The sequence below is a fragment of the Oncorhynchus mykiss genome, chromosome 25 (assembly GCF_057628025.1).
Source record: "Oncorhynchus mykiss isolate SJ-2025 chromosome 25, ASM5762802v1, whole genome shotgun sequence".
NCBI lineage: Eukaryota > Metazoa > Chordata > Actinopteri > Salmoniformes > Salmonidae > Oncorhynchus > Oncorhynchus mykiss.
The window spans coordinates 77,291,873-77,316,163 of NC_143046.1; the positions used below are offsets into that span (position 1 = coordinate 77,291,873).

The window sequence follows — 24,291 nt, forward strand, 5'->3', positions numbered from 1 at the left end:
GGGAGATTGTTTATTTTATTTTTAGGAAAGCTTGTGATAATATGGGACTCAAAATCTTAGGATTGGTTGCATTTTGGGTTTCTTAGCTGTATAGTCCCTCTACGGAAATGATCAAATTCACGCTATGAATGTCATCTATACATCAGGGAAGTATGCCTTTTATATGGTTACTTCTATGGAATGTTTTTGATGTTTTTCACTACAAGAAACTGGTTTTCTATGGCTCTCTGTGTGATCATAGTGAATGTGCCCTTGTGTGCATGATGGTGATTGATATGCAAAATGTTAGACATAATAACTGGAGCTATTGTACATAGGATTAAACAACTGTGAGGGCAAGTTCAAAGATGAACTTACATCAAGCATCCTCTCCGGTTCTATTTGATAGAAGCCCAGCACATAGACACTGTTCACTCTGAATCTTCTACCATCATTGTAGCCTTACACACACCAGATATTCAAATGTTGTGAAATATGTCATGCGAAAGGGGTCATATATGACATGTGGCTTTATACTGTGTCTGTGCCATGGATCGTCTGTGGGCAGCAGGCTATTTGCATCTCCTATAACCTCACTAACAATGTTCATTCTGTATTGCAATGGCCATTTACATAGTTCACAGTCTACTATACTCTGCATAGAGTTTCTTTTTTCAAAAATCAGGCTATAGATTGAAAACAGCTGTTTGTAGGAGCCAGACCAGACACCAAACCAGCCGCCATTCTGGAGACTACGAGTCATCACTGAAAGAGCCTTTTTTCTCCTGGCCAGCTCCCTCACCTCCTCCTTCTCCTCCTCCATTTTAGCACCTGAATGCCAAGTCTGGCCTAATGATGCATGATATAGTCTTATCCATGCAGCCATTGGTGCAGGAGGAGTTAGTGATGAGCAGCCAAAATGCCTCAGAGGAACTTTAACCTCGGTTAAATGAGGGCAGATCCTCTGGTTCATCTATCTATTCTATGCCACTCTGAGCACTATGTTTTAATTGCAAACAAATCACTGGAATGGATAACTGGGGCTAGAGGGTGTGGGAGGAGGAGGAGGAGGAGAGAAAGAGGGAGAGGAGGCTGGTGGTGAGGATGAGGAGTTGCCATGACGACGACATCGGCGATGGTGTAACCTTGTCGTGGCAACGCTGGGAGGATTAAGAGAACAGAAAGACGTAACACCCCAGCTCAGTTGTCTGAATTAGACGGAGAAGGCTGATGTTGGCTATTGTTATCTCTGCTCAGACACAGACACCTTGGCGGAAAACCAAGACTGCATTTCCTTGCAGATATTTTGTTTGGTTTACCTTAAAGATATAAAAGTACATGTTGAAAGACCAGACAGAGTCTGAAGGTAGAAGACTGGTTTCATGTGCAATTTTAAAACAGCATCTGAACATGCCCAGAATTCTGAGACCTCTATTGCATTGTAGCCTCTAAGGAACCATCCAAAAACACAAACATAATTAATGATATTAATGATTGATTGATGAGTCTGTTAGACCATTGACCACTGAGGCTGTGAATAGAGGACCTGTTCTGTTGGGGTAGTCAGACATTCAGAGGTTCAGGTGGACATGATCGTATAATGAGCCATCTCTGTTGACTAATTCAACGATGCAGCAGTCTATATCTGTCAAAGCGAGAGTTGAAGAAGTCATCTCCCCAACAGAGATTCTCGTCCCCTGCTAGCAGCATAAAGCTGAGTCATGTGTTTAAATGATTACAGTGACAGTAACAGGCTGTATGTTCCAATACAGACTCATTTTCACCTGGGATTTTGTGCTGGTCGTGCTTTTAACGGGATGTTCCTTTTGGGGCAATACACCTGAGCCAAAGTAAGTGTAAAACCAAAGAAATGTGTAAAACAAAACATGTAGAGATACCAAAAGCCAGTAAAGTAAGTCAGTTCTTCTCAGTTCCATCCATCCAAGATGTGCCAAATCTGAAAAGTCACCCACTCTTATCCAAACTCTCAAGTGACACTTCCTCATTGACATATTATGCTAAATAATTAATAGAGTCTGGACTCTCGTAAAGGCCTCTGAATGTAATGGAGAGTTTGATTCTACAGTAGGTGGTAGCTATTACAGCTATGGGGCAGACAGACATCATTGTGCCAGGCCAGTGGGTGTGAACTGTCAATGTCCAGATTACATGGTGGGTGTTCATGACAAGAGCTGGCACCAAATGGCACCATATTCCCTATATAGTGCATTACTTTTGACCAGTGCCCATCGGGAATAGGGTGCCTTTTGGGATGCTGCCATGGTCAATTTGAGATTAGTGAGCAGCAGCAGATGGTTATATTGCTAATTATCTCTGTTTTAGCTCAGAGGGTTTTAGATGAGACTGTGAAGGACAAGCTGCCTCTAAGCCCATCGTCTGCAAACCATACTCTTCACTCATCTCTTAGGGTGTGCACTAAAATTGTATGCTATTCCCTATGTAGTGCACTACTTTTGACCAGAACCCCACATCTCTGGTCCAAAGTTGTGCACTATGTAAGGAATAGGGTTCGATTACAGATGCATCTTCACTGTGTCATTCCTTCTGACTTGAAGCAGCAGCCTCTCGCTAGCTGTATTCTCTTCACCAGTGGAAAAGTGACAGCAATCCGCAGCAACTCTGACTGGCAGCTTACTGCTTTCTGTTGGTAGAGGGAGGAGGCCCAAAGTGGCTTTTAAAGCTTAGTGAAACTCCACCATAGTTTTGTGGTTAGCAGCTTGTGAAAAACCCTCATCACTTGTGGCTGCTAAGATCAAACTGTTGCCTTGCTGAATTACACTGCATAGACTTACATTCCAGAGCTAGGTGCCATAGAGAGTGAGAGAGTGTGTGCTTGTGCTGGTGTGTTGGAGTGTGTGCAGTCACAAGGGACTACTCCAGGCCTCTGTCATATCGTATGGCCCCTCTCAGGATGAATGCCTTTTGAATGGTCCTTTGAGTATTGGCCATGAGGCTGGGGTAATTGCCATTGTACACACACACACACACCACACATTACCTAACCATTAATAGTCTTAATGGCGGGGAGGCGGACAGTTAAAAGGCGCTGGATAACTACCTGGCTGGCTGACCACAGTGTGTGTGTGTGTGTGTGTGTGTGTGTGTGTGTGTGTGTGTGTGTGTGTGTGTGTGTGTGTGTGTGTGTGTGTGTGTGTGTGTGTGTGTGTGGGTGTGCATATATTTTCTCTACAGGACAGTAAGCGGTCTGCCTTTGCTATGCTTTCTGAAGGAGCACTTTTCATTGCTGTTATAAGACATAGGGCATGTTTACCTTTATCTTTCTGTTTGATTTAGTTTGACCCAAGAAACGCATCCGCTTGGTGGCAAAATATATAATTCATACCTTAAGTGGAACTATCTTGAAAAGTACCAGTAAGCATTTGTGTGTTAGGAGGAAATATTAGTAGACAAATCTTAATAATCATAGCAATACTTACAGTTGGACAAAAGCAGCTTAGCTCTCTCAAAAAATCTATTTCCACAGTGTTGTTTTAACTGGGACATTGTGTTCAACTGTGGATTTGGGATTTATGATCTGACTGGGGTCATGTGAAATTTATAATTCAACAATATCTCTCTCGCTTTCTTTCTCTCTGTTTCTTTCTCTCCCTCCCTCTTTCTCCCTCACTCTTCTCTCTTTCTTTCCCAGAACTTTCAACCCCTTAGCTATTTTATAACTTGACTATTTCAGTTGTATAAACATCAGTTGACATGAAATCATATTTCACATCTTCCACCTATGGTATGACATCAAATCAGACTTGACATCTTCCTGACCCCATGATAAACCAACTAGCTCTCACAGTCTCACGTCCGAATTAGACATTCATCCACGTTTCTGAAATGTCAAATTTAGAAGTGGAACTGACAGCAATTTTAACTACTTTGTAGATAAGAAACAAATAGACAATCATAATATCAGTCAAAAACATCAAATTCCCAGTTAATGCTACAAAACTAACTTCATAAGAGGTTTTAAAAAGAGGTTCTACTTGACTTAAAATTCCATACATTGTTTGCTGCCTCCACTCAGGATGTACTGTTTCAGTCTCAACAACGCAATCTTCTTTTGAGACAAAAACGGAGGACTGTAACTAAGATCATGTCATGTCATTGGAGGAGAGGGTGACTGACTGATGTTTTACCCTCATATCGTTTTTCTGTGGCTGTACACAGCTAGAAATGTAGATGTCATTTGGTTAGCTAGCAAGAACTTGAACGAATTTTCCAGTTAGCATATGTCTTGCGTTCGAAACTGTACTCTGGCTATCTACTCCGATTTCAGAGCACTCTCATCTGAATGTGCCAGATGAATTAACAAAAGCGCAACACCGGCTGAATATGACCAGTGTCCGTAAATGTAGGCAAAAAAAAAAGTACTAGTTAGTCACGAACGCTCTAGATAACATGTAAACAGCCTAGCTAACCAGCTCTGCTAGGGCGAGTAAAATAGTCAGATTGAGTTGTTCTCTCATTTGTGTCAATAGGACTGAAAGTTCCCAAATGTAAGAGGACTCCTGTGGTATTGACATATTTTCACGAAATCCAGGTGTATTTTGTGGCTTTTGGCGAATGCGTTCTAATGATCTAAAGTCGCGCTGTTGCAACTTCCTGTAAACACACAGTCCAGTTCATAGTGAGTGATGGCAGGGCCCAACTGCCTGTAAACACACAGTCCAGTTCATAGTGAGTGATGGCAGGCCCAACTGCCTGTAAACACACAGTCCAGTTCAAAGTGAATGATGGCAGGCCCAACTGCCTGTAAGCACACAGTCCAGTTCAAAGTGAATGATGGCAGGCCCAACTGCCTGTAAACACACAGTCCAGTTCAAAATGAATGATGGCAGGCCCAACTGCCTGTAAACACACAGTCCAGTTCATAGTGAATGAGGACAGGCCCAACTGCCTGTAAACACACAGTCCAGTTCAAAGTGAATGATGGCAGGCCCAACTGCCTGTAAACACACAGTCCAGTTCATAGTGAATGAGGACAGGCCCAACTGCCTGTAAACACACAGTCCAGTGCATAGTGAGTGATGGCAGGGCCCAACTGCCTGTAAACACACAGTCCAGTTCATAGTGAGTGATGGCAGGCCCAACTGCCTGTAAACACACAGTCCAGTTCAAAGTGAATGATGGCAGGCCCTGTAAACACACAGTCCAGTTCAAAGTGAATGATGGCAGGCCCAACTGCCTGTAAACACACAGTCCAGTTCATAGTGAATGATGGCAGGGCCAACTTCCTGTAAACACACAGTCCAGTTCAAAGTGAATGATGGCAGGCCCAACTGCCTGTAAACACACAGTCCAGTTCAAAGTGAATGATGGCAGGCCCAACTGCCTGAAAACACACAGTCCAGTTCATAGTAAATGATGGCAGGGCCCAACTGCCTGTAAGCACACAGTCCAGTTCAAAGTGAATGATGGCAGGCCCAACTGCCTGAAAACACACAGTCCAGTTCATAGTAAATGATGGCAGGGCCCAACTGCCTGTAAGCACACAGTCCAGTTCAAAGTGAATGATGGCAGGCCCAACTGCCTGTAAACACACAGTCCAGTTCATAGTAAATGATGGCAGGCCCAACTGCCTGTAAACACACAGTCCAGTTCATAGTAAATGATGGCAGGGCCCTGTGGCAAATGGCTTGTTTGCATAAAAGCCTACTGTAGTTTTGATTGGCTATGGTGCACCGGTCTGCGTAGACTCCGGGCCTGGGCGAGACAGATGTTTTTATTAGGTTTAATTTACTGCAGTGTCTATCAACTGTCAGAGTGCACGGCTGCTTTCCCCTTTTATATTGCTATAGAATTTTCACAAATTCTAAGAATGTATGAAAAAGTGAAAATGACTATAGCTAAGTGTTCGCTTTTCAGAAGAAAATGTCATTCTTCCTAGGGGTGTACATGAACAGATTTGAATAAGATTTCATGTTGCTAAAATGCTGTCAGTTCCACTTTAAGGTTAAATTAAGGCATTAACTCAGGATTTTTAAGTTTAGGGTTGAGTTTAGACATTAACTCAGAAATCTTAAGGTTAGACATTCACTCTGAATAGTAAGGGTTAAGGTTTGGTATAAACTTAAAACAAAAATCTTTCTATTGCAGGATTTTAACATGCAACTTTTGGAATCAGAGGTAGATGCTTACGCCCATCTGCCATCCCCGTCCGCAATGCCCTAGCAAAACAGAAACCTACTTTAAGGTAACAGGTGCTCACTGTTGCCCCTAGACGCTGGTTTCTACATCATCTCCCGACATCCTCAGACATGGATGGAAGTGGACTACTGACTTGTATCACGGTTGACCTGGCTGTGTTAAACAGCTGTAGCAGGAGAGACATTTCAAACAAGAACACAAATACACACACATGCACACACACCAAACGCTGCCTGTCTGTGTCCACCAAGGTGAACTTGATCATAGCCCGAGGGCCTGTAGTTCTGAATACAGGCTGCAGCCATGTGAAGGTGTTATTAATTAACGAGGAAGCCTATGCCTCCTCGCTTACGGAATCTTCCAGTCTAAAACACCCCCACAAGCCTCACACTGAGAACTAGACACTGTTCAATTATGAGAACTTTCAAAGTGAATAAATGAGGAGACAGCAACTTCATGAAATACTTTGCAGTGCTGAGATAATGCCATTTATAACTGCTTTATTCATAGACTTGACTTTTAAATATTCATCAGGACTTTACCTTGATAAATGTTACATTATAGTTATTTTTGTATCTCTTTCTCTCTCTCTCTCTTATGTCTCAGTCCCTCTCTTTCTCTCTCTCTCTTGTCTCAGTCCCTCTCTTTCTCTCTCTCTCATGTCTCAGTCCCTCTCTTTCTCTCTCTCTCTCTTATGTCTCAGTCCCTCTCTCTCTCATGTCTCAGTCCTTCTCTTTCTTTCTTTCTCTCTCTCTCTCTCTCTCTCTCTCTCTCTCTCTCTCTCTCTCTCTCTCTCTCTCTCATGTCTCAGTCCCTCTCTTTCTCTCTCTCTCTCTCTCTCTCTCTCTCTCATGTCTCAGTGCCTCTCTTTCTCTCTCTCTCTCTCTTTCTCTCTCTCTGTCTCTCTCTCTTATGTCTCAGTCCCTCTCTTTCTCTCTCTCATGTATCAGTCCCCCTCTGACTCTCTCTCTCTCTTATGTCTCTCTCTCTCTCTCTCTAATGTTTCAGTCCCTCTCTTTCTCTCTCTCTCTCATGTCTCAGTCCCTCTCTTTCTCTCTCTCTCTCTCTCTCTCTCTCTCTCTCTCTCTCTCTCTCATGTCTCAGTCCCTCTCTTTCTCTCTCTCTCAAGTCTCAGTCCCTCTCTTTCTCGCTCTCTCTCTCTCTTTCTCTCTCTCTGTCTCTCTCTCTTATGTCTCAGTCCCTCTCTCTCTCTCTCATGTATCAGTCCCCCTCTTACTCTCTCTCTCTCTTATGTCTCTCTCTCTCTCTCTCATGTCTCAGTCCCTCTCTTTCTCTCTCTCTCATGTCTCAGTCCCTCTCTTTCTCTCTCTCTCTCATGTCTCAATCCCTCTCTTTCTCGTTCTCTCTCTCTCTCTTAGGTCTCAGTCCCTCTCTCTCTCCTTTTCTCTCTCTGTCTCACAGAGGGGTCCTTAAAAAAAGAGTTCAAACTTAATGATTGTTATTTTATTTGGTCATACCTTTTGCTGGCATATCTATTTGACATTTGATAGTAGGTTCTACAGTACCTGTGTAATTACTTGATCAATAATAGGCCTAATGTGCAAAGAAAGGCTGTCTATTCAGCTGCTCTGTTCAATAGTGGTGTGTGTAGAGTCCTCTGTGCTTCATTGTGTGTAACAGAAGGCATGGTAAAGCCCTCACAGCTCAATAACTTACCCATAGCCTTGATTCACACTGAGTATTTGTCCAATCAGCATTGGAGACAGAATATTATATTGACTGCAAGGACACAGCAGTTAAATACATTTAAATTCAAATACAATGCCTTTAGAATGGTATCAACATACAGTACATTACATTATGTAGACATCGTTCATATATTTGGATTTCTAAGACAGCCATCACCACACGATTATACCTTCAGAGTTGATAGGAGGGGGACAAAATAGGGTCTGGAATAGAGTAATATATTAAGCCTCTTGTGTACTGTGCTGTGCTTGTTCAATTTGTACCACGACATCTGAATTTGAACCACCAGCCTTTGATGCATTTAGATGTATTCATTTATTATGTGTGTTATTGCCAGGGCTACATAAGGACCTCCCTTTCTTGTTAAATGGGCTTTACTAAATAAATGGGGTAATTCATCACTGGGATTATAGACGGAGAAACTCAAACTCCTGTGTGTGTGTGTGTGTGTGTGTGTGTGTGTGTGTGTGTGTGTGTGTGTGTGTGTGTGTGTGTGTGTGTGTGTGTGTTTTAAAAGCGGGTAATTTGTGGCAGACAGCCCATCTTCTGAAAAGAGCCAGTATAACGGGCCATTTTGACAGAGTCATAATAATGATGGGGCCGAGGGGCCATAGTCCCATCATCATCAGACTGCTGCCTGCCTGACATTAATATATGCAAGAACCAGTAGCTGGATTAGAACACTGGTCCTGTAGGGCTTTATATCACAGCACTGTGAGCACAGACATCCCAGCCCATTTCCTTCTATCACCACAAATCATAAAGGTCCTTAAGGAAATGGAACTACATTTTGCATAGCAAGTGGAACTACTGTACTGATTAAAGTGGATCCACTAAAACGTTTTGCATGACAAACCAAGCACTTCGGGCATGTTCACTGCTTTTGAATATGGCTGGTAGGTTTTGATATGGTGCACTAGTGCATTCACAGTGACATAACATGGCAAGCTGCTACAGAGTAGAGTGTTCTTGGACTGTTCTAGTTGGTTGCCAATGGGATTTGATTAGAGAGAGCAGCACAAAGGGCCCCACTCCACTGACTGATCTCATTAACCTTAAGGTGCTTGTATTTATCCCCAGGCACTTCCTGTTCCACTGTTCCTTATATGGTATTGCCTCGCCCCCCTAGAGAGAGAGAGAGAGAGAGAGAGAGAGAGAGAGACACACACACACACACACACAATTTGTGGTTCATTGTTGCCAATTTTAAATTGTAAATTGATTCCCCCTTCCTCCTGTCTCTAATTTTCTCTCTCACTCTCTTCTTCAGGCTGTTTTGTGTGTTTGTTTGAGTCCATGTTGGAATGCTAGTTGGATGATGACATGTCTTCCAGAGGATGTTTGTTTAGGTCACAAGTTTCTATGTCAAACATCTGCTTCTCATATAGCTACCAATGACTCCCATTTCCTAAATCCCCTGTCATGTTTAGAGAGAAGGATTAGCTTTGTGTTGCCCTGGAAACTCCCCCAACAGTTGTGTTTGATATTTAATGGTGTGTGTGTGTGTGTGTGTGTGTGTGTGTGTGTGTGTGTGTGTGTGTGTGTGTGTGTGTGTGTGTGTGTGTGTGTGTGTGTGTGTGTGTGCGTGCAAAGGTGCGTGCGTGCGTGTGCGTGCGTGTGTGCGTGCAAAGGTGCGTGCGTGCGTGCGCGTTTGTCCTTCTGATTCCACAAGCAGAAAATCACTTCAGCTAATATCAAACTGTCTGTGAGGTCAACTTTATGTCCTCTACTGACTGGAATAGTTTAGAGATGTGTTTCTGTGGTTTAATTAGCCTGCATGGGAACGGCTGGCCACTAAATATCTGCACTAATCCATCAGCTATGCAAATCGTGATTCCAATTTAGAGAGATGCCGTCCGCCAGAGGCACTTTCCATAATGGATTTCTTCTTCATTAGTCTTCTTTTTAAATACACAAAACAGAAAATCACGATATCAGTTTTCTTCAACATTTGAATGGATTTAATTTGGATCGAACTGCACCATAAACCCTAGTTAGCAATGCACAAATGTAGGTTACAAAAAGAAATATATGTCTGTGGGGATAGCAGATGTTTACAATGCTGTCTAGAATGATATTGTAGGCAAGACTCTATGTTTAGCCTCAGACATGATTTCCCGTCCTTTGTGATCGGATGGTATGGAAACCTTCCCTGGGTAAAGTACACACATCAATAGTAAAGTTGCAGAACAGGCACAAGGGAGTGATAGAGAGGCTGGTATTGAAAACCTATATGGTTTCTTGTCATGCACGCCCCAAGGGAAAAAAAACTACGGTTGGTTGTTTATTAAAGGCGTAATATCTGGTAAACTATAATGACTGGGTGTTGTAGCTTCTCTGGTTGTATTTTTGTGCACTGTGAAGTTTAAGGACTAAAGACATAATGATTGCAATGACCATTACTCAAACATTACTTAGCTGTCAATCTTGTGAAATAAAATGTATTTGTAAACTTGTTACATATTGATAAACTCTCTCCTTTAAATGTCATGAAAATAGTATTTATCAATAGAAAAGATCATTAAGAAGCTGTAGGGTTAAATGCGCTCCATTCAATGTAGCCTGTAGAAGCTACCTCTCTGGGGTTTCTTAACACAGGATGGCGCCCTCCTCTTTAGGTAGAGAACACAATCTCATTCTTATGGGGAAAAAGGCACACCCTTTGCATGCCATATTTGTCTTAATAAATATGACGTAATTGCCTAATGAATTATTAATCAAACGCAATTAATAGGTGCAAATTGCACGCATGTTCACACATTTTAATTGCAAATCACATCACATTAGACCAGGCTAGTCTGATAATGTGCCACACCTTTTACAAACACGATACGGGTAATTGTTCATTACATAGTTGTTTTTGCATTTATTGTCATCGATCGAGTTCATATGTATGCCTACTAAAGATTAAATAGCCACAACGCTGACTGCAGAATCTCAGCTCTTGGAGTTATTAGCCTAGTTGCAATTGTTAGGCGAATTATATTCAATAAAGCACATTTTATATCTGCAAGAACATTAAACGAATCCTATATTTCGGTTGTAACTCTAAGTTATTATTTTATATCCCAGAAATGGGGAAGGGTCGATCAATTAGGGAGAAGGTGAGAAAACTAGGAATGGCAGGCACTAAGACATGTTGCTACCACGGAGAAAGTAGATGGGTCTCCAAAGAGAGAGGTGGTCCAACGCTACTCACCACTGTCATCAGAACAGCGCGAGCTGCTTGCCAGAGAAGCATCTACACACTGCCTACTCGACATTACATTGAAACTTTCAGGTTTTGATCATGCAGCTTTTTCTGATTTGTGCAAACTGAAAAGCACTTAGATTTATCCGTTTATCTTGGAGACCACGACGGTGTTTGAATATCAAACGGACCAGTTTTACGCACGCAATTGGTGCCCAGTGTATACAGGTTGTTGGGATAGCCGCTCCAACAGACAAAAGTTATGGACAAGTCATTTAGTGGTCTGGAAGATTAGACCATGATATGTGCGTCTGCACATCAACGTTTTTGATGCGCGTCATGATTTTCTAGGCTCTTCACAGTGATTGTATGTGGCCCGCTGTTGCCAGTTACATGTTGTAAATCGTCGCTTCTTGGATATGGATACAATGAAAGAAACGGCTGCTGTTGCAGAGATGCTGGCCTCTAAGGATTGCACATTACAGTTTCGGGAAAGGAGACCATTCGATAAGCGCTCCAGGGAAAGAATAGAGGCAGAGATGGATCGGTTGCGAACTCGGGAGAGATTTGAAGCCACTCTAGCCGGTCTCGGAGAGCTGGAATACTTGAGACAGCGACAGGAATTACTGGTCAGAAATGTGTTGAATCACCAGGAGTACTCTATACCAACAGTAGATCTAATGTGCGTTACGCACGAGGGGAATTACTTGAACTCGGAGGAAAAACTTCTAGAAGAAAATATTTTATTGCTAAGAAAACAACTGGTATGTAGACTGAATCTAAAGTAATGTATTTATACCATCAAAGTGTTTGGGATAACGTTAATACTAGTGATCATCAGTTTTATTTGCGTCCGTTATATTTTGGTTAGCCTACATTTCAAAAGCGGTCGTGAAATACAAGTATCTCTATTAGTGTATCGTTGGATTGAGACCATCCAAATTGTTCAACAAGAGGTCTATTTTCTGACTGAGTCGCAGCTCCACTCCATTCACGTCCAGGCAAAATGAGAACATAGCGGAACATAGCCAAGACAAGCCTACTGATAAAAGTTGGCGACGTTGAGTTTGCTTCGCCAGGCAGGCGCAGACAAGAGGTGCGAAGTCTGTCAACGATTGTGGTCTATGTCTATGATAAGTTTAAAATAAAAAAACAGTTCTGTAAATTAGATTTCCAGACTACTTTCCAGAATAATTTTCTAACTGTGGCCCTTTAGTAGCACATGACTTGCTGTTGGCTTTTTTTCACTCACTCACATATAAAATCCTGTATACATTTGTAACCTAATATTTTGGAAAAGTTCAATGTAATTATTTTCTAATGATTACAATAAATGAACGATTCCATTAGATCGATCTGTCATTATAAATCAATGCAAGCAATTGGGTCTCCAGAGGACAAGAGGTTCCCACAGAAATGATAGAGAATAGAAGGATGGCTATTTAAATCAAACTTCCTGAAGGGAGAAGGAAACTCCTGATGTACTCATGTGGTCTGTGAGGGGGTCCAGCTGCTTGAATGAGTCTTACTGATGCGTTACAATGGATGGGGTGACTGAAAGTAACTTTTACAAGCAGATCTCCCACCCCCTGCTGCTGTTAAAGGATGCCAGGGAGTTATTGGCTGGTTCTTTGAGATTAGGCCATTAAACCGACCAAAACACACCTGGGTTCAATAAGGCAGTAAGGGCAAAAATCATGAATGGACTCAGTATTAAAATGTATTGGGGGAAAAAGTTGCAGTTGTTGTATTATACCCTATCCCCATAGGGTTTATTGTAGGCCTACAATAAATCCGATTGGTTTTCAATTGTCATTCTATTATTACAGACCATTTCACTCTCAGCCTACACAGACATTCCCTAATAAAATAACATTTAGACATTTACACATCCTCACTGGTTTGTTCAGTCACCCTATCAACCCAGTGGGAGGGTCATTTTATTCAGCAAAACAAACGTTGGTCTGCCTCTGCTAGAGATGCCTTTCCCAAATGGTACTTTGTGTGGAAATGGTCTCTGAAGCCATAGCATGCTCAGAGCACATAAATCACCCACTGCCTCCAGTCAGAGGCCTGGTTTTATGGCCTGCCAATCTGCTGCTGCAGCGAGAGGAAGGGCTGCATCTCAATATAGCCAGGAGTGTGTGTGTGTGTGCATGTGTGTCATTACTGGGCTCAGTCATGGAGCAAATGGTAGCTAAAATGCTTAATGCACAGGGGACAGGCCTTCTGAGATGACAAGCAGGTAATTGGGAGTAATGTATCCTATGTCTGTAGTCACATAATTGTCACAAATGTAAATAGGGTCTGCTGTCACTGAGCCTTCATGGTTGACATTTTCAAACCACAGTCTAGAGTGGAATGGAGGAATGTAACCACCACAGGATCTGGGTGATGTCATGTGTGACCCTGGCTGTTCCACATAACCTGCGTGTTTGATGGAGATATTGTTTTGCTCCCACAAGACGTGATTCTAATTTAGTCTGGGATACTAATGGGTTCTGATAGGGCGACATGGTCTCTCCAAGATGTTGAAGACTTGCAGCACAGTAACTACAGACTTACTTTTAATGACCAACATTCAAGGCTATGGAATTCATCAGAAATGGAACCAAAAATATGGAGCTAAACATTCTGTTGCAATACAGAACAACACTATGGATTAAGCTATAATAATAATTTGTTTGGTGATTATATTTGTCCCATGTACAACTCAGTGGCCTTGTGATTATTGTCCGCCCTGAGATTGGAAGGTTGGTAGTTCCATCCACGGCAGAGTCATACCAAAGACTGTAAAAATGCGTCTCTGCTTGGCACTCAGCAGTACGGAGATAGATTGGGGGTAAGGCCCTGTGATAGATTAGCATCCAGGGGGTGTACTTGTACATCAAGCTGCCTCATGCTACAGAAACAAGTGATTAGACTCCTGCTCATATGAGCCAAGACTTGTGCAAGGCTACTTACTTACAAGTGTGTATTAATATTCATGTGTAAATTGGAAATGTTTTTTTTGCATGTCAAAACTCTCCCTGAGACACCCTCAGAATGGGGCCAACTGTAGATTTCATAGGCAGAACTAGCTGTAGTCCAGGGTTGAAGACTCAGCGTTAACAAGCAACACCCTGGACAAGAGCTAAGGCAGAACTAGCTGTAGTCCAGGGTTGAAGGCTCAGCGTTAACAAGCAACACCCTGGACAAGAGCTAAGACAGAACTAGCTGTAGTCCAGGGTTGAAGGCTCAGCGTTAACAAGCAACACCCTGGACAAGAGCTAAGGCAGAACTAACTGTAGTTGCTGTACATCTGTAACTAACTGTGTTACCGCATGTTTCCCTCCAGAACTGCCTGAGAAGGAGAGATGCTGGTTTGATCAATCAGCTGCAGGAGTTGGACAGGCAGATCAGTGACCTCCGGTTGGACACGGAGGTGTCACGTGAACACGTGGAGACAGACAGCCGCCCGAGCTCAGGTTAGTCTGGTTTTACAATAGAATTAGAATGGATTCTAAAGGTTCTACTTCAGAATGTTACCCTGTGGAAACTAGACATGATTAGTGGGATCTGTCGACTGAGTGATTTTTTTTCTTTTTTTTCCCTAAATTGTTTTTTTTTAACCTTTTATTTAACTAGGCAAGTCAGTTAAGAACAATTTTTTTATTTACAATGATGGCCTATCCCCAGCCTAACCCTAACCTGATGCTGGGCCAATTGTGCACCACACTATGGGACTCCCAATCACGGCCGGTTATGATACAGCCTGGAATCGAACCAGGGTCTGTAGTGAAGCCTCTAGCACTGAGATGCAGTGCCTTAGACCGCTGCGCCACTCAGGATCCCATTTCAACTTAAGTAGTTGAGGATACTGCAGAACGTGTAATCCCCCAAGGTATAGGGTTTTTAACACATGGGTTCTCAAAGTGGGGTCTGTGGACTGATCTCAAAATATATAACAAATATATATATTTTTAGGTAAACCCGTATAGTACCGGTTTGGACCCCCCTTTTCCTCCAGAACAGCTACAGATACGCTGTGGTGTTCAATCATTGCTTAGTTGGTATCAAGGGACCTAATGTCTGCCGGGAAAACATTCCTCACACCTTTACACCATCGCCACCAGCCAGTACCATTTACACCAGGCAGAACAGGGCAATGGATTTATGATGATATTGCCAAATCCTGACTCTGCCATCAGCATGACACAACAGGAACCGCGATTCATCAGACCAGGCAATGTTTCTTCACTCCTCAATTGTTCAGTGTTGATCGCTTGCCCACTTGAGCCGCTTCTTCTTGTTTTAAGCTGATAGGAGTGCAACCTGGTGTGGTCGTCTGCTGCAATAGCCTATCCGTGACAATGATCAATGAGTTGTGTCTTCCGAGATAACGTTCTGCACACTACTGTTGTACTGCGCCGTTATTTGTCTGCTTGTGGCCCACCTGTTAGATTGCAGGATTCTTGCTGTTCTCCTTTGACTTCTCTCATCAACAAGCTGTTTTCACCCACAGGACACCTGCTGACTGGATGTTTTTTGTTTGTCGCACAATTCTCAGTAAAGCCTAGACATAAAAAGGCCCAGTAGGCTGGGCGTTTCTCAGATACTGGAACCGGCGCGCCTGGCACCGACAATCATACCACGCTCAAAGTCACTTAGGTCACTTGTTATTTTTGTAGTTATTTTATTTTCTGTTATTTCTACCGCTATTTCGGGATATCCATTTGGTAGTTCCAGTCTTGTCCCATCGCTGCAACTCCCGTATGGACTCGGGAGAGGCGAAGGTCGAGAGCCATGCGTCCTCCGAAACACAACCCTGCCAAGCTGCACTGCTTCTTGACACACTGCTCGCTTAACACGGAAGCCAGCCGCACCGATGTGTCGGAGGAAACACTGTCCAACTGACACACTTGTCAGCGTGCATGCGCCCGGCCCGCCACAGGAATCGCTAGTGCGCGATGGGACAAGGACATCCCGGCCGGCCAAACCCTCGCTTAACCCGGACGACACTGGGCCAATTGTTCGCCGCCTCATGGGTCTCCCGGTCGGGGCCGGCTGAGACACAGCCCGGGATCGAATCCGGATCTGTAGTGATGCCTCTAGCACTGCGTAGCAGTTCCTTAGACCGCTGCGCCTCTTGGGAGGCCCTCCCATTCTAAGGTTTAATCTATCAGTAACTGAATGCCTTTATGCCTGTCTGCCTGCTTTATATAGCAAGCCACAGCCTCGTGACTCACTGTCTGTAGGAGCGAACCATTTTCGTAAGTTGGGTGGTGTACCTAAAAAAAGATTTACGTTTCATTTTTTTTTAATGAATATTACTAACAACAGATTGAACAAATGTTGGCCAAGGGATAATTTTTATTATTTTATACATTTTTATTATTGGGCGTGCAATAACAATTGCATTCTAATGGTGCATACGGACTGTTTCTTGTTGTCAAATTAACTGGGGCAAGCTTCAGACATGTAGATATTGCTCAGCCCCTGTCAATTTGACAAGAGATTTGCTTGCCCCAGAGAATTTGACAACAAGAGACGTTTTTTGTGTGCCCAATAGCATTTGGGGGGGGGGTGGGGGGGGGGGGGAATATTGTGCGACACTATTACTGTAGATGTATTAACTACATTTTCTGAAATTACAATGCAAAAATATTACATATAGCTCCTTTAATCTTCAATTCATGTTCTTAACCCTGGGCAACATTGGTCTGGGAGGCTCACAGGGATATTGGTATCCACAGTACTCCACCAATTATACATTTTCCAACTCATTACTTATTGTATTCCCCTTAAAGAAATGTGAAGCTAAATGCACTGCAATTCAAGCTTCAAAACTGCTATTTTTCTCTGTGCCTCATGTTTTCTTTCTGTCTCAAAATGTGTACAAATGCAATATTTTAGCCTTAAAGCTGAAAAAAAGTATCTCTGCCCTATGACAATGTGTAGAATTGCTGGAAATTAGCTTGAAAACTTGAAAGCTGAGCTTGAAAACTGAAACCTTCCCTGGGTCCAAGATTTGGTTCACCCGGCCATGAACTGCAAAAGTCACAGTAAAAAACGAATTCTATAATATTTTTTTCTCACTCGAGTTGTGTTCTGATTGAGGGGGTCCCTGATGAGTTTGCTATCACAAAGGGGTCCCTGGCCCCAAAACGTTTTAGAACCCCTGTCTTAGCAAATTAATACATATAAGACATACAAATGACTGACAATGCAAAAAAATAGCAAAATGGGCACATAGAGAATTAGCATTCCACCGGGCAAGCGTGCCAATAAATTACAGAGCGGAAGTAGGGTATGCTACGCTGCAAATATAACAAACTTTCATCTAGTATAAACCCTATCTACACAAAGCATTGTTTTTTAAATGCTTGAGATTTTCTGCCTTAATTATTTTAATAGCCGCAGCCTGTCATGTAATAAGTTGTTGGATGACAGCTTCCTCCATGAAGTGTGTAAAATCAATGTGTTAAAATGTTCACTTCTGTTTCTCTGCCCTTTCTCTCGGTGTCGCTGTCTCTCTCTCTATCCAGGCTTTTACGAGCTGAGCGACGGCGCTTCAGGGTCTCTCTCCAACTCTTCCAACTCGGTGTTCAGCGAGTGTTTGTCCAACTGTCGCTCCAGCACCTGTTTCTGCAGTCCCCTCGACACATCGCTGTGTGCCTCCGAGGGAAGGCTCAAATCTGCAGGTGAGAGAGAAGCCTCCACATCACAGCCCCCATAGCACCAGGGTTTGGGCCAGTTCATTTAAATTATTTCAGGAAGTAAAATTAAATGCAGCCTAGTGGCGGTCTATGTACAGCACAACATAGACCGCCACAGCACAGCCTCCCATAGCAAAGTCTAGAACACCACTGGACAGCCTAGCCTAGCATAAGACAGCACAGCAAAGCCTAGGACCCATGGATATGACAGGCTCCTGGTGTTTTATTTCACATGGTCTATCTTGGGAGCAACAAACAGGCTGAATCCTTTTGTTGTCCTTTGCTGTATAAACACACACTCTTTCCTTCTTTCCCCAAAGACCCCCATCAGGCCGTCACCCACCCACCACATATCCACTTAACTTGGGTCTCAGCTCTGTTCCAGCTGGCCCCAGTTCAACTTCTAATTGTTTCCTTGGTGTCATTGCCATTAGTGGGGTTTGTTGTGACAACTCTTTGAATCAGTTTCAAATGAGAAAAAAAGAGTAGGAAGGAAACCACAAACACTATTTGTGTCCCAAATGGCACCCTTTTTCCTACATAGTGCACTAGAGCCTTATAGGCACTATATACGGTGTCATTTAGGATATGGCCAATATCAGTTGAGCTGGATTCCCAGCCAGGCCAGGCAGATGGCTCAGCTCTAACTAACAGCCACACCTGTGATGATAAGACACAAACAAAAGGACCATTAACACGTCCAAACCAACTGCCTTCTTCATTAGCATATTGAGAGGATGGTTTGCTTTGCTTAGCCTGTCAACACTACACACCTACTGTAAGCTTCTGTGTGGCATTATTGTTGAAATGAGGAAATGGTGTGGTAACTGGTGGTACAGTATCTGTTGTTTTATACTGTGGATGGGCAACTAGGCCCGCGGATCAACTTCCAATCGGAGGGTGTCTCGGGATCGCAACTTAATGTTGAGAGTTAGAATAGTAGAATACACAAAGTGACATTTTATTAGTCGCTTTCACTCCGATATCATATCAAAACTGCAAACATTTCTCTCCACCCTATGGCAAAATGAGTAGAATTGCAAGAAATTAGCTATACAGTGCCTCCGGAAAGTATTCAGACCCCTTGACTCTTTCCACATTGTTACGTTACATACAGCCTAATTCTAAAATTGATTTTTTTATTTTTATTCCTCATCAATCTATACACAAAACCGCATAATGACAAAGCTAAAACAGGTTGACAGAAATGTTTGCTAATTTATAAAAATAAATCAACGGAAATACCACATTTACAAAAGTATTCAGACCCTTTACACTCAGTACTTTGTTGAATCACCTTTGGTAGCGATTATAGCCTTGAGTCTTCTTGGGTATGGCGCTACTAGCTTGGCACACCTGTATTTGGGGAGTTTCTACCATTCTTCTCTGCAGATCCTCTCACACTCTGTCAGGTTGGATGGGGAGCGTCGCTGCACAGCTATTTTCAGGGTTCTCCAGAGATGTTCGATCGGGATCAAGTCCGGGCTCTGGCTGGGCCACTTCACCCCCCAGTCTGAGGTCCTGAGCGCTCTGGAGCAGGTTTTCATCAAGGGTCACTCTGTACTTTGTTCCGTTCATCTTTCACTCAATCCTGACTAGCTCCCATTCCCTGCCCCTGAAAAACATCCCCATAGCATGAAGCTGCTACCACCATCCTTCACCGTAGGGATGGTGCCAGGTTTCCTCCAGACGTGACGCTTGGCATTCAGGCCAAAGAGTTCCATCTTGGTTTCATCAGACCAGGAAATCTTGTTTCTCCTGGTCTGAGAATCCTTTAGGTGCCTTTTGGCAAACTCCTAGCGGGCTTTCGTGCCTTTTACAGAGGAGTGGCTTCCGTCTGGCCACTCTTCTATAAAGGCCTGATTAGTGGAGTGCTGCAGAGATGGTTGTCCTTCTGGAATGTTCTCCCATCTCCACAGAGGAGCCCTTGAGCTCTGCCAGTGACCATCAGGTACTTGGTCACCTCTCTGACCAAGGTCCTTCTCCCCCGATTGCTCCGTTTGGCCGGGCAGCCACCTTTAGAGTCTTTGTGGTTCCAAACTTCTTCCATTTATGAATTATGGAGGCCACTGTGTTCTTGGGGTCCTTCAATGCTGCAGAAATGTTTCGATACCCTTCCCCAGATCTGTGCCTCGACACAATCCTGTCTTGGAGCTCTGTGGACAATTCCTTCGACTTCATGGCTTGTTTTTTTTCTCTGACATGCACTGTCAACAGTGGGACCTTATATAGACAGGTATGTGCCTTTTCAAATCGTGTCCAATCATTTGAATTTACCACAGGTGGACTCCAATCAAGTTGTTTCAAGGATGATCAATGGAAACAGGATGCACCTGAGCTAAATTCTGAGTCTCATAGCAAAGGGTCTGAATACTTATGTAAATAAGATGTTTTTGTTTTTATAAGTTTGCAGAAATTCCAAACGTTTTGCTTTGTCATTATGAGGTATGAGAAAAAATGTTTATTTAATAAATTTTTACAATAAGGCTGTAACTTAAAATGTGGCAATGCACTGTAAAACTGCAAATGTTTTTCTCCGCGCCATTGCAAATGGAGTCGATTTGCAGGAAATTAGATATACAATAGAAATATCTTCTCTCCGCCCCATGGCAAAATGTGTAGAATTCCAACAAACTTGCTTTAAAACTACAAAATGTTCTCCATGCCCCATGGCAAAATGTGGAGAATTGCAGGAAATTAACAAAAAAAATTAAGAATTATCTGCTGTCAAGAAGGGGGCCACTAAAATGTTTTTTTCCGAGAGGTGGTGGGGCACCCCAACAAAATGTAGATTAGAGCCCCCAAAAGGCAGGAGCCAGCTCTGACTGCATGTGTGGGTATGGATGTCGGTACGCAGACCCACGAGTCACTGCAGCCCCCCATGATGAGTTCAGATTTTTGTGCCTCCCCCCATCAAAGTCACCCATCCCGGTTTATACTGTAGCCCTGTGTGGTTTCCATATGAATGACTAGTGGTGTATCTGTTGTTCTGTAGTCCTTATCCTCTGTCTCCTGTCTGGTTTTCAGATGAGCTGGGTAACTGTGCTGAGTGCGAGGGCCAGTGTGAGGAGCAGCAGACGTCAGGGACAGTCAGGAGGTCCCCCTCCGCTCCCTACTCCCCCTCTACAGATACCTCCACTCAAGACATCCAGTCCAAGTACCACTGTGACCTGATTGCCAAGAATGGCAGTGACGTGTACCGCTATCCCAGCCCCCTCCACGCCGTGGCCGTACAGAACCCCATCTTCTTACAGTCTCTGGCCGAACACCTCAAAGAGGACGGAGGGCTGTCAAAGAGTGGCGGCTGCATCGAGGGCTCCAGTGACTGTCAGAAACTGGAGCAGCAGCCTATTCTGGTGCCCCAGAGCACTTCTTGGTCTGCCTCCCACTCGCCCGCTAATAAACGACTGGACAATTATATCTTCAGCCTGCTTCAGAGGAGGGCTCAGCCCATTAGGACCAACAAGCCACGGACGAGCATCAGCACAGACCCCTCCAAGAGCATCCTAAGGCAGGGTAGTCTGTGTGTGAGGCAGGCTAGTGTTGGCCAGCAGCAGCCACAGGGACTGTGGACTGCTCCTGTTACTGACCTCAAACCAACCTGGCAGACGTGTTTACATGCAGGAGGTGCCAGTAACAATGATCCAGGAACAGGCTCCCAACAGAGACAGTGGTCAGTGGAGAGCAAAGGGGAACTCCTCTTAGAAATTGGGATGGTGTCCCAGTCTTTGGGCCAACCTCAGAACGGATATGCCACAATCAATAGCAGTGACATTCACACCAACAGCCTGGTGACCAACACCAACAGTCTGTTGAAAAAGAAGGCGCCAACCAATAAAGGACTTCCATCGTCAACCGGTCCTCTGTCTAAGGATTACCAAGACCTGGGCGCCCCCAATGCCAACTCCTCCCCCAAAGAGAGAACGCAGTCTTATTTCCCTAATGCTCAAGAGGAAAACATTACTAAACTCTCCCAGACACTGCCAAGAGACCTCACCAAAACAGGCGCACCCAAGAAAAGCCCTAAGAGCATTGCGGTCTCAGTCTATACAGCCCGGCACACTAAAGAAAAGAGGCCAATGCTGGAGCTGGTGAGTCTGGGGTCTTCCTCCCAGAGCCAGGATGAGAGTCAAGGACACATGGTCAGTGCCCAGTACATCCCCGCCCAGAGACAGGTGGTCAAGCTCCGCAAGGGGGGCAAAAACGTTAAGATTGTCAAGGTGAAGAGCGCCTCCCTGAAACCACATAGGGGGACGCACGCACATGCTGAGCCTGTATCATCAGAGATGGCGGGGACGAGGGAGAACGGTCACCGATCTGGAGGATCTAGGAAGTCTCGTCAGCCTGAGGAGGTACAACATGTGCACAAAGTCTCCTCCAAGAGGGGGGCATCTTCCAGGGCCAAGCGCACCGTCCCAGCATCTATCCCTGAGGGCCGTGTCCTAGAGAAACACATGGCCATGGTGTCTACAACAAGGTCCACTGTGACCAGGCATCACGGCTACCATGGTAGGGAGGTGGTGGTGGCCAAGCCCAAGTACAAGCGGACAAGCGGACAGGACTACAACCGTGGAAGGCTGAGAGCCATCACTGAGGTGCCTTACGACGAGGCCCTCAGGAGAGCCCACCGCAGGCAGAAGAGGGAGCTCCTCGGCCAGGTCTCCACAACCACCACCATGTACCTGCCCTCCAACGCGCAGTTCACCAGTCCTTACACCTACGTGGCCGGTAGCGATTCTGAGTACTCCGCAGAGTGCGCCTCACTCTTCCATTCCACCATCATGGACACCAGTGAGGACGAGCGGAGCAACTACACCACCAACTGCTTCGGGGACAGTGAGTCCAGCCTGAGTGAGGTGGACTTTGTTGCAGAGAGCACTATCAGCAGTGACTCTGAGGAGAGTGGAGGGATGAACTGGCCCCAGTTTGCAGGGCAGGGCGCTGGGCCTCAGGAAGTAACCACTGCCCAGGCTAAGGCCTTCGTCAAGATCAAGGCCTCTCACAACCTGAAGAAGAAGATCCTCCGCTTCCGTTCTGCGGGCTCGCTGAAACTGATGACGACTGTATGAGGGAGGGACTTCAGGGTGTCGGGCAGGAAGCAGCGACCAATCAAATTGGTTGCTCTCTCTCTCTCTGCCCAACAAGTGCCTAGGCTGATTTTCTTATTTACAGAAAGTCTCTGCTAAAGTTAGTCTCAGAGACGTTTAAGGCAACATTTTAATTGGGTTTGGACAAAATGTCTGGCAGACTCCCTCTCCCTGCACTTTCTGACAAACATTGGACAGGGTGAAAAGCATCTGAGTAGCCCCATTATTTTGTTGTATGTAGCCATTTTTTTGTATTTATTATGGACTTTACCCTTGCTGTAGTACATGGCAACAAGTTCTGTAAATGCTTTTAATGGTCATGGTTTACTTTTTGATTAAAGATATTTAAACTTAATATATTTGGTTGGTATTTCTTGGATACATATTTGATTGATGATTGAAGCAGAGTATTACTTAAAAGTGGCTGTAAGGAATATTCATGCATAAAAGACAGTCTATTCTTAAAATTGAAAACTGCTGATGATACCATGGGAACACTTTTGATATATGTACACGTAAGATCTGCATGAGCAACTGCTTTTCCTTCATCTGTTGTTGATACCAAGTAGCTAGCTCCAATTGTTGTATATAATGTTTATGTGTGTTAATACTGGTGCTTAACTTTTTTTAATGCATTATTAAATGTCTGCTTTAAATTCAATATTTGTTCGTCACCCCTTCTTCTGAATTGTGCATTGAAGTAGCATAGTTGTTTGTTGACAAAAGTATTTTTTTCCTCCAGTTCAACCTCCACTGTGACATTATCATATTCAATGTGATCTTTCACTCGATTTTGTCTCAATAAATCAATTAACTTAGACATTCTAGAACCTTATTTACCTTAGGTCATTCTACAGCATATGAATATAATTGCATTTCTATGTTCTACAGTACTAAAGCGTATTCCAGAACCTCACCACCTTCAAATACTGAACAAAAATATGAACAGAACATCAAATCCAATTTTATTTGTCACATGCGCTGAATATAACAGGTGAAATTATTACTTACAAGCCCTCAATCAACAATGCAGGTTTAAGAAAATACAATACAAAAAAAAAAGTAAGCGTAAGAGATAACAAATAATTCAAGAGCAGCAGTAAATAACAATAGCGGGGCTATATACAGGGGGTACCGGTACAGAGTCAATGTGGAGGCTATATACAGGGGGTACCGGTACAGAGTCAATGTGGAGGCTATATACAGGGGGTACCGGTACAGAGTCAATGTGGAGGCTATATACAGGGGGTACCGGTACAGAGTCAATGTGGAGGCTATATACAGGGGGTACCGGTACAGAGTCAATGTGGAGGCTATATACAGGGGGTACCGGTACAGAGTCAATGTGGAGGCTATATACAGGGGGTACCGGTACAGAGTCAATGTGGAGGCTATATACAGGGGGTACCGGTACAGAGTCAATGTGGAGGCTATATACAGGGGGTACCGG

At 43.9% G+C, this 24,291-nt stretch overlaps 1 protein-coding gene across 2 annotated transcripts; it reads left to right on the plus strand.

Moving 5' to 3' along the window:
• Positions 1-11,059: 11,059 nt before the first annotated feature.
• On the plus strand, positions 11,060-23,502 carry LOC110505795 (dapper homolog 1). Of its 2 annotated transcripts, none has more exons than XM_021585234.3 (4): positions 11,060-11,820; positions 14,394-14,523; positions 17,584-17,739; positions 20,782-23,502. In XM_021585234.3, the coding sequence occupies exons 1-4, from the start codon at positions 11,476-11,478 to the stop codon at positions 22,821-22,823; spliced, it is 2,673 nt and encodes an 890-aa protein (XP_021440909.3). In that variant the 5' UTR covers positions 11,060-11,475; the 3' UTR covers positions 22,824-23,502. The 2 variants fall into 2 exon arrangements, with proteins under 2 accessions (XP_021440909.3, XP_090077260.1); XM_090221134.1 differs by having other exon boundaries at positions 11,076-11,685.
• The last annotated feature ends 789 nt before the right edge of the window (positions 23,503-24,291 follow it).